At 41.5% G+C, this 14,080-nt stretch overlaps 1 protein-coding gene across 3 annotated transcripts in view; it reads right to left on the bottom strand.

Annotated features, from left to right (window-relative positions):
* EBF1 (EBF transcription factor 1) overlaps positions 1-14,080 on the bottom strand; it is an 802,303-nt gene that overhangs the window by 209,326 nt on the left and 578,897 nt on the right. For 2 of the 3 annotated variants that reach the window (XM_085617593.1, XM_085617595.1), the window contains exon 9: positions 108-241. In XM_085617593.1, coding sequence (XP_085473719.1) covers positions 108-241 — 134 coding nt within the window. The remainder of the gene's footprint in view (positions 1-107; positions 242-14,080) is intronic. The other variant, XM_085617594.1, reaches the window with a different exon arrangement.

Raw genomic sequence — 14,080 nt, 5'->3', positions numbered from 1 at the left:
CTATTGTTTATAATGCAGGCAGCTAGATTGGCTGTAGTGTGACAGACATCATGGTAGGTAGATATGGGAGTGAAGGACACTAAATCAAGACAAACTCAGACACGTACCTCACTCCAAACCAACATGGTGCCAAAGATGACCTGCAGTCCATCAAAGAAGTTGTCTCCAATGATGATAACAGTTGCCCCGCCGGTCGTCCATCCCTCACTCGGACTGATGGCTTTGATACACGGTGTAGCTGCTTTTCAAATAGAGAAAGATTAGCGTCAGAAATGGATATTAATTGACAAGGTTCGAAATCACAAAAGATATTTTACACCTTTATGTCCACCTCCTACTGTACCCTCCAGCATCCGAGTGCTCCTGACACCTATTGTGACAGACCTTGATACTCAGGGGCAGTACCCTAGCACCCATGGATAAGGAATACAATGCGTAGATGTATCATGCACACTTAGGTGATTCTGATCCTATGGAAAGGAAGCTGACACTCAGTAGGGAGGGCTCTGAAATTCACATGGAGACACAGACAGAAGTCCAATCCTGACATTCATTTGCATAATCCAGACAAGGGGACCTTGACATTCTAGGGAATACTGAGCTCACTGTGAAAGACCCTCACTCCCTCTGGTGAAGACTGAGACAGTCAGGAGGTCCTGACATTCTCAGGAGACTTTGCCTTAAAGGGGAGGAAGCTGGACACTTAGAGTAGAGGACCCTGAAACTCAAAGGAAAGGTATGACAGTGAAGGAGAGAGGCAGATGGAGGAAGGACCCAGGGGCAGCTCCTCCACAATGGCGAAGGAGTGTCACCCCACGGGCTCAGAGCCAGCAGGTGAAGAATACAATTATATTCTGCTGGCTGAGGCAGCGTCCGTAGGGAGGGACGTGGCTGGGGCCATGGGAGGTGGGATGAGGACTGGTTTGTGCACTTATAAGTGCACATGCATGTTTGGCCGGCCATCTTAGGCCAGCCAAACACACATGCACACTTAGGTTTCTCCAAACCCAGCTGTATTGAACAGCCAGGTTGGGGAAATAGCACAGACTCCCTGTCCTGAGCGGAGCGTTAAACCAGTCCACTCAGGCCAAGTGATTGCACAGGGAGTCTGTGATGCTGTCCCAGTGTCTGATTCATTTTCAAACCATCTGCAGAGTTCTTCTGAGTGTTGCTGAGTTTGGATTAATTGTGATCCGCTTGCCACCACATGATCCCACATTGCTCTTTTCTGAGACAAATGATTTGCAAACTGCCCCGCACTGCATAAAAGCAGCCAAAACAAAAATTTTAAAATATCAATTTCAAGTTTTCACTAACACAGTTTGATATTTGTGAACATCAAAATCACTGATATGGAAAATACCTGCCTTAGCCAGTCACATTCAACTTAGATTTTAATTTGAGTTTCACTCATTATTTCACAAAAAATACTAAACAGGTTTACTCCAAATTTGGATAAGATCATAGAATAAACTGGATATGTGCACATGCCAATTTTTGTGTTACTCCATTCAGGATTTATTTCTGTATCTAGGGACAAATCTGTTTTGGAGAATTTGTAGGACAAAATCACTTTTTGGGACCCCACCTATATCGCAGCACCCACGACACTCACCATCAAGAGTTTTCTTATTCCCCACCTATCCCCTGACCCAGTCCTGTAGTTACAATTTCTTAAAAGTAATTGGTCTAGAGGTGTTGAGCTTGAGAGGTTAAACACATATCCTTCTTGCTGAAATCATATCCTCCAATTTTCCAGGACAAGGCCAGTTAACAGGTTTTCTCCGCTGACTGACTAGTGAATTTTAAAACAGCTTTCTATATTAATTAGAGCTTCAGCACTGATAAGCACCCCTAATAATGAATAGATTTGGACACATTGACTCATTATGTGAAAGAACATATCTTGAAAAGTCTGTGTGAACTTAAAGGGCACTTCTTGGACCTATGGCAGGGTGCCTGTTGCCATACAACTATGACACTGCAGGAAGAGGATGTGTGCTTGAGCCTTGACCTAACTTTCCTGCCTGCTAAGGAGCTTGTCTGTAGACCAGTACCATCTCACAGGAATTGGGTGGGTACAGGGGTTTTCTTTCAGGTTTTCCATTGATTCAAATTAGTAAACATGAGCGACGCAGGTGGTGGCAGAGGATCTTTATCTCCTGACGGAGTGTTGCTAACTACAAAATCTGAGTACTCCTTCAACAAAGAAAAATGTGTCATATGCCAAACTAATCTGAAAGAAAAGCTAACATCAACTGCAGCTGGAGAGAACAGAGTTCAAGATGCTGCAGAAATAGGGCAAGACAAAGTTCACAAAAGATTAAAACTGATGGGTGAAGAAGATGAAATATTTTATCATTTTCACAAGTGCTACAAGTTGTATACAATGGAAGAAAGCTTGGAACTGTTTTTGAAAAAATACCACAAACAGGGAATCACAACAGGACTTCGAGTCTTCTGAGAAAGCGTCAACAACCAAACCCAATGCCCATCCACTTAGAAGATCAATGGCTACCCCTCGTCCACCTTCAACAACTGATCAGAAAGCAGAGGATCTTCAATGTGTTTTCTGTGGTTTAACCAGTACAAGGTCCAAAGCGATTGAGGAAAGAACAAAGTACAGAGTATGCGAGTCTCAAAGGGCAAACATGTTTTTATCTGCAGCTAGTTTCTTCCAAGATGAAGTTGTCAGCCGAGTAGCTGATCTAAACAGCGAGGTGAATGTATTTGCAGTGGATTTGTATGCCCACCCGAAATGCAGGTGTGCATACATTCAAAAATATGAATGTACAATGAGCTCCCATCAGGAACATAACCGTCAGCCTTTGGTTAAGTTTGCACTGTTTGAAAAAGCAAATTACGTTCTAAAGCTCTCTTGAGTGCTGGCTACAGTCAACATTGATGAAATTGTATTGATCCATAGTAATGAAATTAAGATTTTTCTGGTGAGAATGTACAGTGACAGAATTTATGTTTGTCAATCTAGCAAAAAGAAGGAGCCACTAATAGTGTTCTCAGCTGATATGACTCCTGAAGTTCTTGCTGCCAAAATAACATCACAGGATCCAGTAAAATCAGTAGGAATCATCTAAAAGATTTTGATTTTGGACTTAATGGCAAATTTTGTGATACCCCAAACCTCCGCAAATCATAGGAGTCAACAGGAATGCCTGATGTTGTCTTAACATTTTTACTTCATTGTTTAGTATCAGCGAAGCAAAACTGTTACAGACTAAAGTTCTTGAGTTTGGAACAGAAGCAGACAACATTGATGATGGCTTTGAAGTTTTAAGCGAAAAAGTGGAAGACAATCTTGTGAATCCAACAGCAGACCACTTCAAAGTCACATTACTGGAAATGACTTACAATTGCTGCTCTTGTTAATTTTGATTTTGAAGAAAGCCCTTCTTTGTGTGGAGCATCCAGCACACATAATATTGCCAGAGTGCTTTTTCAAGACTGTATCAAAGAAGTAGCTGCTGGAAAACAAGTTGTGTCAGCTGTAGGCATAAGCAAATGAAACTGCACACTGTTTGCCTTGCCAACATGTGGAACTTCACTACAAGCCATCAATATGTCCCAGTCTACCAGAAAGTTTCAAAGTGGCTTAGGACATGGATCTTCTTCTACCTGATGCTGGGGTCCGCAAAACTGATTTAACTGAATTTATCATATCTCTTATTCAGTGCGGACTGAAGGATGAAGAAAAGCCAGTTCCTCCATGGACTGGAATTAATGCTCTGATCTCTCATAATACCGTCCGACTGAAGAAGGTTGGGGTTTTACCAATAATACCATCTCCAGTCAGAAACTACGCAACACTATACACAGCTGTAAACATTTTCAGCTTGAAGACCAGCCTATCCTGCCAATTTTCTGCGATGAAGGTGTTTTCCATATTGTAGCTGACATTTGTATGAGCAATCCAATAAACTTTGATGATCTTTATCCAATAATGGGTGTTTTGTACATGAGAAAAGTTGCGTTGTGGTGTGCAGGAAGTTATCTCAGTGGATGTAACATTGACAATGCACTTACTGAGGCTTAAATCTTTGGAAGCAAAACTGTCCAGTCAGTATTGAGCAGAACTCATTATGTTCATTCGTTAGAAGGTATGCGCATCATATCTGAGGCTATAGAAAGATAGCATTGGAATGCTTTCTGGAACAAGAGTGACAAATTAGGCTGCACATATCTTATCTTAAAAGTGAACAAGGCACAGGGTGCACATCATTCAAAATACATAATGCAAAACCAGGCAGAGTTCAATAAAATCAGTTTAAAATAAAAAAACTTGAAAACCAAGTTTGTAGAGTTTGTCAAAGAATATAAAGAAAAATCAAAACTTTGCAAGTACAGGGGAAATGTTTTACACATGATAGCACTAGTGAAAAACTTGGTACAAGCTGATCAGCAAAGTGATTGGAAGCTGCACGTGTAGACTGTGGAGTCACTGATTACTGTGTTTCACGAATTAGATTGATAAACTACCTGAGATATGGGTCCTGGTATTTGGAAATAGTGAAGAGGCTAGAGGTGTAAAAACCATATCTTTACATAAAATTAATCCAAAGACATTTTGTGGTGAAAGACAGAGAGGGAAGGTTGAATGCTGTGGCTCCAGATATGGAACTGGAACAGGCGATCCAGAGATCGCAGAAACACTCCAAGGGAATTGTTGGTCAGACATGTAAAATTGAATGTTTTGCTCCATGGCAGCTAGTTTACCCTGAAGTCCTTTCTATTTGCAATGTTATCAGAGGGATGACAAATTCAAAATGAATGGACCATCATAAAACTGTTCCTCACCACAAACTTGTGGGATAGAGAGGGGATCGTTTTAATAAACATGTTGACAGCCGCCTTTATTTGATACAGCAGTAAGGAAACTCCTTTGGAGTGACTGAGCCTATGCGACTACACAACTTTGTGACCAAACAATATGTGGATAACAATAAGACATGTTTACTAGATATCCTGGAACATGGATCGAAACTGTACACGGAACTGAAGCAGGAGAGATTTGAATTGAAAGAGAAAAAGCAGTTTGACATTATCACTAAAGGTAAACTTCCACGCTTTAACTGCCATGGTAAGAGTTTCATCCAACCAGCCTCTACAAAATAGGTTACAAAAGAAAAACTTTTGCAAGCACATAGAGAGATGGTTGTAGCAAAAGAAATGGGTGAATTTATCTAGGACATTCTGTTGCATGATCTTCTTCCAACAAATGCATTATTTGATGCAGATGCTGCAACCAAACAAGTGAAGCACAAACTCTTACAAGAACTGCACATTGTCTTTGACAGTTATCTTGAACTATCTGTCAAAGAATGTGAGAGAATCTGACGAATGGCTACAAGTGGAACAATTAACCATGCCTGCATCAGAAATTCGACACCTATAGCTGTGCAACTTTGAACAATTCTGGTCATCAACATCGAACAAGATAAACTTGGAGATGTTAATTCGTCAAAACTTTGCTGATGCTTCAGTGAACAGTGAATCTCCAGTGATTGCAAATGGAATGCTTGTCAATGAAGAGTTGGTGCCTTCAAAGATATATTCAAATGGTACGGGCCATATTGTTCAAAAAATGATTGAAAAAATTGGTGGAAATTGACCTTTGTGCTGTGCCACATGTTTAGTGGGCTGGTCAAAATGGTTCCATTCAAGTCCTTGTACTGTCAAATGACACAGATGTTATTATTGTGCTACTTAGATTTGTCTCAATGTTCATAAATCAAGGATTGTCAGAGTTATGGATACGTTATGGACCAGGCGAAAAAAGACACTTAATCCCACTTCATATTCAGTACAAGAAACTTGACCCAGAGATGCCCAGTGTTCTTATCATGGCACATATTCTTACGGATTATGACACTATGATCAAAGTATGGAGCTTTATCTGCTGAACCTGTGAAGTTTCAAAAAGGATTTGCTGAGACAGAAGAAAAAGTTGACTTTAAAGACGTAGAAAAATACATTGTGCATGTGTGGAAAATGATTTCTGACTCTCACACATTTGACGATCTTCGCTGCAGTGAGTTCAAGAGATCAGTCCCAATCTACTTGACCAGAAGATGTGTAAATGTCTTGGATCATGAATATGTATAGAAAGAGCCGTCTGAATTTGGTTGGGAAGAAATTAGTGAGATGCTAAAACCTACAAAACCTCTAAAACCTCTACCCACAGAACTACATGCACATGTACTTGCAAAACCTGTGCTACAAAAAGATGTCCCTGTCGATATGCTATTCTCAAATATTAAACATTCTGCAAATGTACAACGGGTCGTTGCTGACCCAAGTAAGTAAAATGAACTATGAAATGTGTCTAAAACAGGAGTGATAAGCATAATTTGTTTTTCACATTCAGATCATAAACATTGTTTGGTGTATACATAAAAGGATTAGAAGCCATTATTATTTGTTTAATTTCCATATATGTCTCTTCTTCCTCTATTATAGCTGCCATTTTGGAACATGGCAAAAGGGTTGCCCTGAAGAGTTATGTTCTGCCTCTAAAAGACTACTTGACCCCCAAAACCTATGTTTTGACACCCAAATGAAGTATATAGTTCTCATCCTGAAATATTACATCATCACTGCAAAACATCCGTCATTTTTAAAAATGTCGTCCAGAAAAATTTGGCCCGAATCAGCAATGTCTACGCAAGCTAAGTTACTTCTCTAATGGTCCTAAAACACAAATCAAAAATGAAAATCTCTGGACCACAATTTTTTCACAGAGGTGTATCAGGGGGCCGGAATTATTCTTCCCAAAATAATTTTTAGGATGTTTTTAATCCTTGCTCTGGAATTTCTTGTCCGTTCGTCTATGCCGTGAGGGGCTGGTATGAATGTTTGTTTTTTCTCTAGGGCTGGTTTTGGTTTCTAGTATGGCCAAATTCAAATGTCCAGATTTTTGGTTCTGGCTTTATAGTACAGCTATCTGCAACACCTGTTATTACCAGTTATTTAAAGTATGCATAAAGAGGACTTTGGCTCCCCCCAGACGGGTATTATATTTTCCCCTCCAACTGTTGGCTGCTTGGTGTATCATTCCGCCTTCTATGGACAGCTTGCACTGCAATGCCTAGGGGCTATTTTACACACCCAAAGTGTACAGAATCATCAGACATTAAAGAACTTTTTACTTACCTTCAGTAACGCCTTATCTGGTAGTGACTCTATATAGCCGCAGATTCCTTAACTTAGAATATTCCCCGGGCGTCATACTGGATTCGGAAATTTTCTAGCAGTACCCCTGGTAGTTGGTGTACTTCGGCTCCATGTTATCCACGCTGGATGAAATGTGCACAGTGCCTATATAGGCACCACCCCAGTGCGCTGACATCAGCTTCTTTTTGCGTTTTTCACACCAGAAGCATGGAGCCATGAAGAATGCTGAAGCGCTGGTGTGCAGTACGAAGGGCCTCACAAAGGTAACCCTGTACAGAAATGTGTTAAGAGAGAAGGGAGAATGGGGGGATCGGCAAGAAATCTGTGGTTATATAGAGTCTTCAGAAGATAAGGCATTACCAAAGGTAAGTAACTTGTTCATCTGATAGAGACTAATAGCCGCAGATTCCTTACCTTAGCATAGATATCCCAGTAATACCTCCCTGAAGATGTGCCTAGAATCAGATTAGACCAAAAAGTCCTGCAGGACCAAACAGATGAAATGTCCATCACAATGTATCTGACTGTCCCACTGGGCATCCGTGCTGTTATAAAGAAAAACTAAAGGGGTTTTGAGGCTGCGGCGGCTGGAGTGTGGTGGATCATCCACAGCCACGAAAAGGCTGGGAAGCCTGTTGGCCCTGGTGCCTGGGTGGGAAAGGAAGTGGCTGGTAGTCCCTAACATAACCACGGAGGGGGTTTAAGGCAGACTGGTGTTGGTGGGGGCCATGAAGAGGCCCGAAGACCTGGCTAGAACTATGCTGTCTTTAAAGCGCACTAGTGCTGAGTTTGCTTTTCCGCCAAAAAGTCGAGATCCATCACAGTGCATGTGCATGAGGGAAGATTGGACATCCCCTGAAAAGTCAGTGGTTCTCAACCAGGTTTGGCGTCGAAGGGCTCCCAACTATACAATCATTCTGCCCAGCGAGTCGGTCATGTCCAGCCCACATTTGATGGTGAACTTTGCTGAATCTCGCCTGTCTGATATGGCTTACATGAGTATGGCTTGGGCCTCCTCCAAGACCATAGACAGAACTTGTGCAACTAAACACAGTCTGTCTGTGTCAGCCTAAAAGGCATGTGGTGTCCACTGACCACTGTGTTAGGCTGACAGAAGAGACCATCCTTCTGCCTAAGGCATCCAGCCTTTTGGATTCCCTGTCTAATGGAATGGCAGGGACCATGTTGGGGTTGATCCTGGAGTTGGAGGCTTGGACCACAAGCTCTCTGGGGTGGGGTACTTGATAAGGAAACTGGGGTCACCAGGAGTGGGGCGATGGCAGCAGGCAATTGTCCTATGCACAGGAGCCCCTGTGCAGGGCTTGGACCAGGCCCCAAGCAGGACATCAGTGAGGGCTGCGTTGAATGGGAGGAGAGGTTCGGAAGGGGTATCTCCTGATGAAGCACCTCCGTCAAGACATTTGTCTCGATTGTCACAAGGGCAGCTGAAGGTCCAGGACCTCAGCCGCTCTCAGCACTATCATTGCAAAGAAGGCTCCCTCCTCCATAGCAATGATAGGAGGAGAGACCAAGACAGTTCCAGTGAGGTGTCTAACCCATTGGCATCCACATGCTTCTCATAACAGTAGCCCTCTGGTTTCTCAAACCCCTCCCATTAGTCTCTCTCTACAGGCCTATCAAAAGTAAAAGGCACTGGCTCCGGTGTGGAGGGCATGGTACCTGTTCTTGTGGGACTTACCCAACAATTTGGACCTTCAGCAAGACTGGGATCGAGCGTTTCGCAGTGTCGCCCGACATCGGACAGTGAGAAGCTTGAGGGAACATTCCCTCAGCACCTTTGGAATCATAACATGGCAGTCCTTGAGGCTATGGAGTCGTAGTCCTGCTTCAAGCACCACAAACAAACCAAGTGTGGGTGTGTCACAGACATCTACCTGTGACAGCTCCACAGGGTTTAAAACCTGTTGGTTTCTCTTGGGATATCCCTAAGCATACCCAGAGAAAGTATTCTCAAAAATAGTTTTGACAAAACATTGAAAAAACTCAGTCAAAAGGTGACTGGAGGTAGCTCTTCTAGATCTGCGCTGGCTGGCATGGAAAGAAAAGAACTGATGTCAGCGCGCAGTGCGGGCACCTATGTAGTCACTGCGCATGTCACATCCGGTGCGCTGATATGGAGCCAAACTACGCCACTTGTGTGCAGAGGTACTGCTCAAATATTTCTGGATCCAGTATGATGCCTGGGGAATATTCTAAGGCAAGGAATCTGCTGCTAGAAATCTCAATCAGATGCCAATTTTGTTTGCATTTTTCCCTGCAGCAGGCTTTTTTAAAGTTTTGGTCAGGGCTTGCACCTGCTTACGCACGCCGTATACATTTATATGCACTGATAAACAAGCACTAACAAACCATAACAGATCTGGCTTTAATATGCCAACAGAGGAAGGCTGTTTACATCCTTTTACACATTAAAGACAGACTCAGTGGGAGTCGCGTGCACCGCGACCTAAAATGGCTGCCTAGCGACGGAGCTCTGCATCGCGCTGGACTTCGAGCGCATTTTCAGAGCGCTTCTGCTGCCTGCATTTCCATAATGCTGACAGATTTTTAATTCGGAATGCTGGCGCTTTCAAAGGGTGATTCTTACTGAATTCAATGTCAGGATGCAGGTGACTGTTCTATGCTGCCTGACGCCCGCCATTTTGTTTTTCCCCCTGCCAGTTTTCTCCTCATATTTTTCTGCATGACGCTTTTCCAGGCAAAGTTTTGACACTTTCTGCATACTTTACACATTTTTTCCCCTTGACTGTTATTTTCCAGAGGTGGCTCTTCATTTTTGGCGATTTGAGTATATCTTCTGAGGTATTTTACTCTTTCTCCTGTGTGGCGCCATTTTTCCTCTGCGTTTTCTTTACCACACTTCATGGGTAGGAGCAGACGCCTACTCCACCACGCCAAAAAATTGGAAGTGCAGTATCCTGATATCTCTGGAACCAACGTATCTACTTTCAAAACATTTTCCTGTTTATCTGAACTTTCGTTTCACAAAGATTGTCTCACACTTACAGAAAGTTCTATCAAAATGGCATCTAAAGTGCCGTTACCTTCAACCACTGGTAAGAGGCTTAAGCATGACCCTCCATCTCCACCTAAATCTTCTCGTCCGGTTTCCTTAGACATGGTCTGGGAGGAGTTATGTGCCCTTCGTCCATTTATTGAGGAAACAAATTGTCGCCTACAGTCGTTGGAGGATAAATGGTCTTCCATGGAATCACGTATCACTGTGGTGGAACACCATCTTACTGAAGTACAAGTCTCATCTACTAACATTTCCTTGTTGGAGAAGGGAATCCTACAACTGAAGAAAGCGACTGAAGATGTGGAAAATAGGATCCGTCGCAATAATCTATGCATTCATGGTCTTCCTGAAGGTCTGCAAGGTGACGACTCCGTCACGTACTTTACATCTTTCCTGCCAAAGTTTTTGGGTCTCCCTTCTACAACTAAATTGAACATACAACGAGCTCATAGACTGGGTCCTCGTCTTTCTTCCTCATCTGTGCCTTCCAATCCTTGCGGAGTACTCATTTTATTTCTACAATTCACCTATCTTTTGTTGGTACTAAATGCCGCTAAATCTAAAAAGAATCTCTCCTGGCATGGCACCAAAGTCTTTATCTCCCCGGTGTCTCTTCAACGACTGCCAAACGACAAAAGGAGTTTCTGGACCTTCGCCCTGCTCTTCGTTCCTTAGGTGCAAGATATGGCTTGTTTCATCCATGCCTCTTTAAAGTCACCTTTCTTTAACAAAACTTCCACTTTTGCAGATCCAGCTGACCTTCGCAGATGTATCCAGTCACACTCTGCCACATCGATGGAGACGATTCCTTCTCCTTCTGGATCTTGACTCTCTTATCTCTTTTATTGTCCTATTCTATTGAAGTTGTTGTTCTAGTTTCTAATTTTTAGACTTCATTGTTTTTTCTGATTCTATTATGCATAATCCCTTGTTTCTTTTGCAGGTATATTACTGGATTTACCTTATCCTTCCTCATGTTTTCCCTTTCTTTTTCTGTTTTTATTAGACATTCTACAGTAGTGCTAGGCCCTCTCGTTGATCAATTTACAATTTCTATCGGCTTTTAGCTTCTCAACCCTTTATTTGTTCCATTACCTCCCTGAAATAATGTTATTTCATCTTCCATATCCTTTGGATCTTATTTGCACTTGCCTAGTTTGTCTTACAGGATTTTATTGTTTGTTTTGTTCTCTTCATATATTTCTTTATTTACTTTTGCAGGTTCAGCGTACATTTCTAAGCCTTATCCATGTTCCATATTCCCGCTCCTGGTAGTATTTTATTTTACTGATATCCTGGTGTGATGTGTTGCCCCTTGTTGTGTGTGCTGTTTCCGCTGTCCCTTGCCGCTTCTCGTTCTTTTCCTCTATTCCCTTAAGGTACGTACTACAGTCGTCGTTTTGACATGCACTGTCTTCTTTTACTCTTGTTATTTTTTTCCTTCCTCTCCTCCCTTCTTGTTGTATCTAATCCTTTTTATTCTTCATTGCTCTCAAATTCCCCTTTTACACGTTGGTTACTTTATTTCCTTTCCCCCTTCTTGTTTCACTTTTTTACTGATGCATATTTTGCACTTTATATACTTTCAATGATTTTACATTCAGAGTTATTTCCTGGAATGTGAAAGTTTTTTTTCTCCCAATCAAAAGACAGAGAATATTGTCTCATCTTGCTTCTTATAACACTGATTTGGTTCTTTTACAAGAGACCCACCTTACAGTAGTTGAGGCGTTAAAATTAAAAAGGGTTTGGGTGGGCTCAGTCTTGTTTTCACTACCACCAACCCAAAAACGGTGTTGTAATACTATGCCACAAGAAATTAAATTGTAAAGTTATATCGCAAGAAATAGATACAGAGGGTAGATGGTTGTTGGCTAAATTGTTAATCAATAATATTTATTTAACAGTTTTTAATATTTATGGCCCCACGCAACCTGATTGCTCTTTTTGGCCTCTGATTACACAGAAATATATACAGTTTAAAGATGACCTTTTTATACTAGGAGGCGATTGCAATCAAGTTGTTGACCCTTTTCTTGATCGCCAATCTCAGGTTCGCTTCATTTCGCACAAAACCCATAAACATTTTCTTAATACTCTTTCCCAGACACGCCTCGTTGACTCTTGGAGACTTTCTCATCCTGATACTCTTGAGTTTTCTTTCTTCTCTCCTCATAATTCTCTCTCTCGCATAGACTATATTTTTCTTTTTCAGTCTTTATCTCAAAATCTGATATCCTCCTCTATTGAACTTATCGTCATCTCTGACCATACCCCAATTGTGACAGCTCTTGATTTGCTCCCTCCACGTCCCAGGCCCTCCAGCTGGCGTTTTAATAACTCCCTTCTTCTTGACCCTCTTTTCTCTTCCTCTTTCAGCCCTTTTGCCAATGAATGTTTTTATCTTAACTGTGATCCCAATACTTCCCCCCGTATATTATGGGATTCTTTTAAAACTAGTGCGAGAAGCTTTATCATAGATTTTGTCTAAAAAAAAAGAAACGTTTCCTTCAACAACGAAAAGTCACCTTAACACATATTAAGAGTTTAGAACATACATTTTATACCTCTTCGAGGGATTCGGTCTCACCAGAGTTGATACGTGCCAAATTAGCATTCAATAAATCTACGACCGATAATGCCTCCTCAATACTTCTTCGTAGTAGCGCTCGCTACTATGGTGGTCGAAATAGAACAGGCAAGCTTTTAGCAAATTACCTTAAAACACGCAAAGAACGTACTTTAATTGAATCTATTTATTCCTCAGATGGCTCTCTTTTACACAAAGATCAGGATAATCTCAATGAATTTAAACTTTTCTATAAAAACCTTTACACCTCGGAATCTCCTCCCTTCTCTTCCCTTATCCAAACATATCTTAATAATCTCCCAACTCTATCCAATTCTCAACTTAATCTCTCTGACCTTGAAACAGATCTATCCCTTAATGAATTATCCACCTCCTTACATACTTTAAAGAAAGGGAAGTCTCCTGGCCCGGACGGCTTTTCTGTTGAATTTTACTTACACTTTTCTAATTTATTACTCCCTAAACTCTTAAATTTTTTCCATTCATTTTCTCTAGCTGGTAAGACAGAAGGTATCTTTCAAGAAGCCACAATTTGTCTCATTCATAGAGAGGGTCGAGATCCTATGTTTTGTATAAACTATCGCCCGATTTCATTGGTTAATGTCGATTATAAACTTTTTGCCAAAATGCTTGCTTTACGCTTAGACCCCTTATGCCCCATTTGGTTGGTAAGGAACAGTGTGGATTTGTCAAGGGTAGACTAACTTCAGATAATTCTCGTCTTTTCCTAAATGTTTTAAACAAAATCCCCTCCCTTTCCTTATCTTTAGCAGCTATCTCTGTTGATGTGGAAAAAGCTTTTGATAGAGTTGACTGGTCCTTTTTATTTGCTTCTCTGAAGTGGCATGGTTTTGGTCCCAAATTAATTTCTCTTATCTCTTTATTATACTCTGCCTCTAAAGCCTTGGTACTAGTTAATGGATGTATCTCTTCTTATTTTCCCCTACAACGTGGCGTTCGCCAAGGTTGCCCTCTTTCTCCTCTCCTTTTTGTCTTAGCTCTTGAACCCTTCCTTTCCTCAATTCGTAATAATGATTCCATTTCGGGATTTTCGTATGGAGACCATCATTTAAACCTTTCCGCTTATGCGGTGATGTCCTACTTTTTATTTCTGCACCCGACACTTCTGTTCCCCCCTTATTGTATGAATTTAATTCCTTCTCCCGTGTCTCTGGCTATAAAATTAATTCAGATAAAACAGAAATTCTCCCCCTCACTAAATTTTGTCTTCCTCATTCTCTTTTCCTCCACTGGTTTCGCTT

The sequence above is a fragment of the Triturus cristatus genome, chromosome 7, assembly GCF_964204655.1.
Source record: "Triturus cristatus chromosome 7, aTriCri1.1, whole genome shotgun sequence".
Taxonomy (NCBI): Eukaryota; Metazoa; Chordata; class Amphibia; order Caudata; family Salamandridae; genus Triturus; species Triturus cristatus.
The sequence above is the reverse complement of the archived record's forward strand: the minus strand, read 5'-3'. Positions and strand labels throughout refer to the sequence as shown.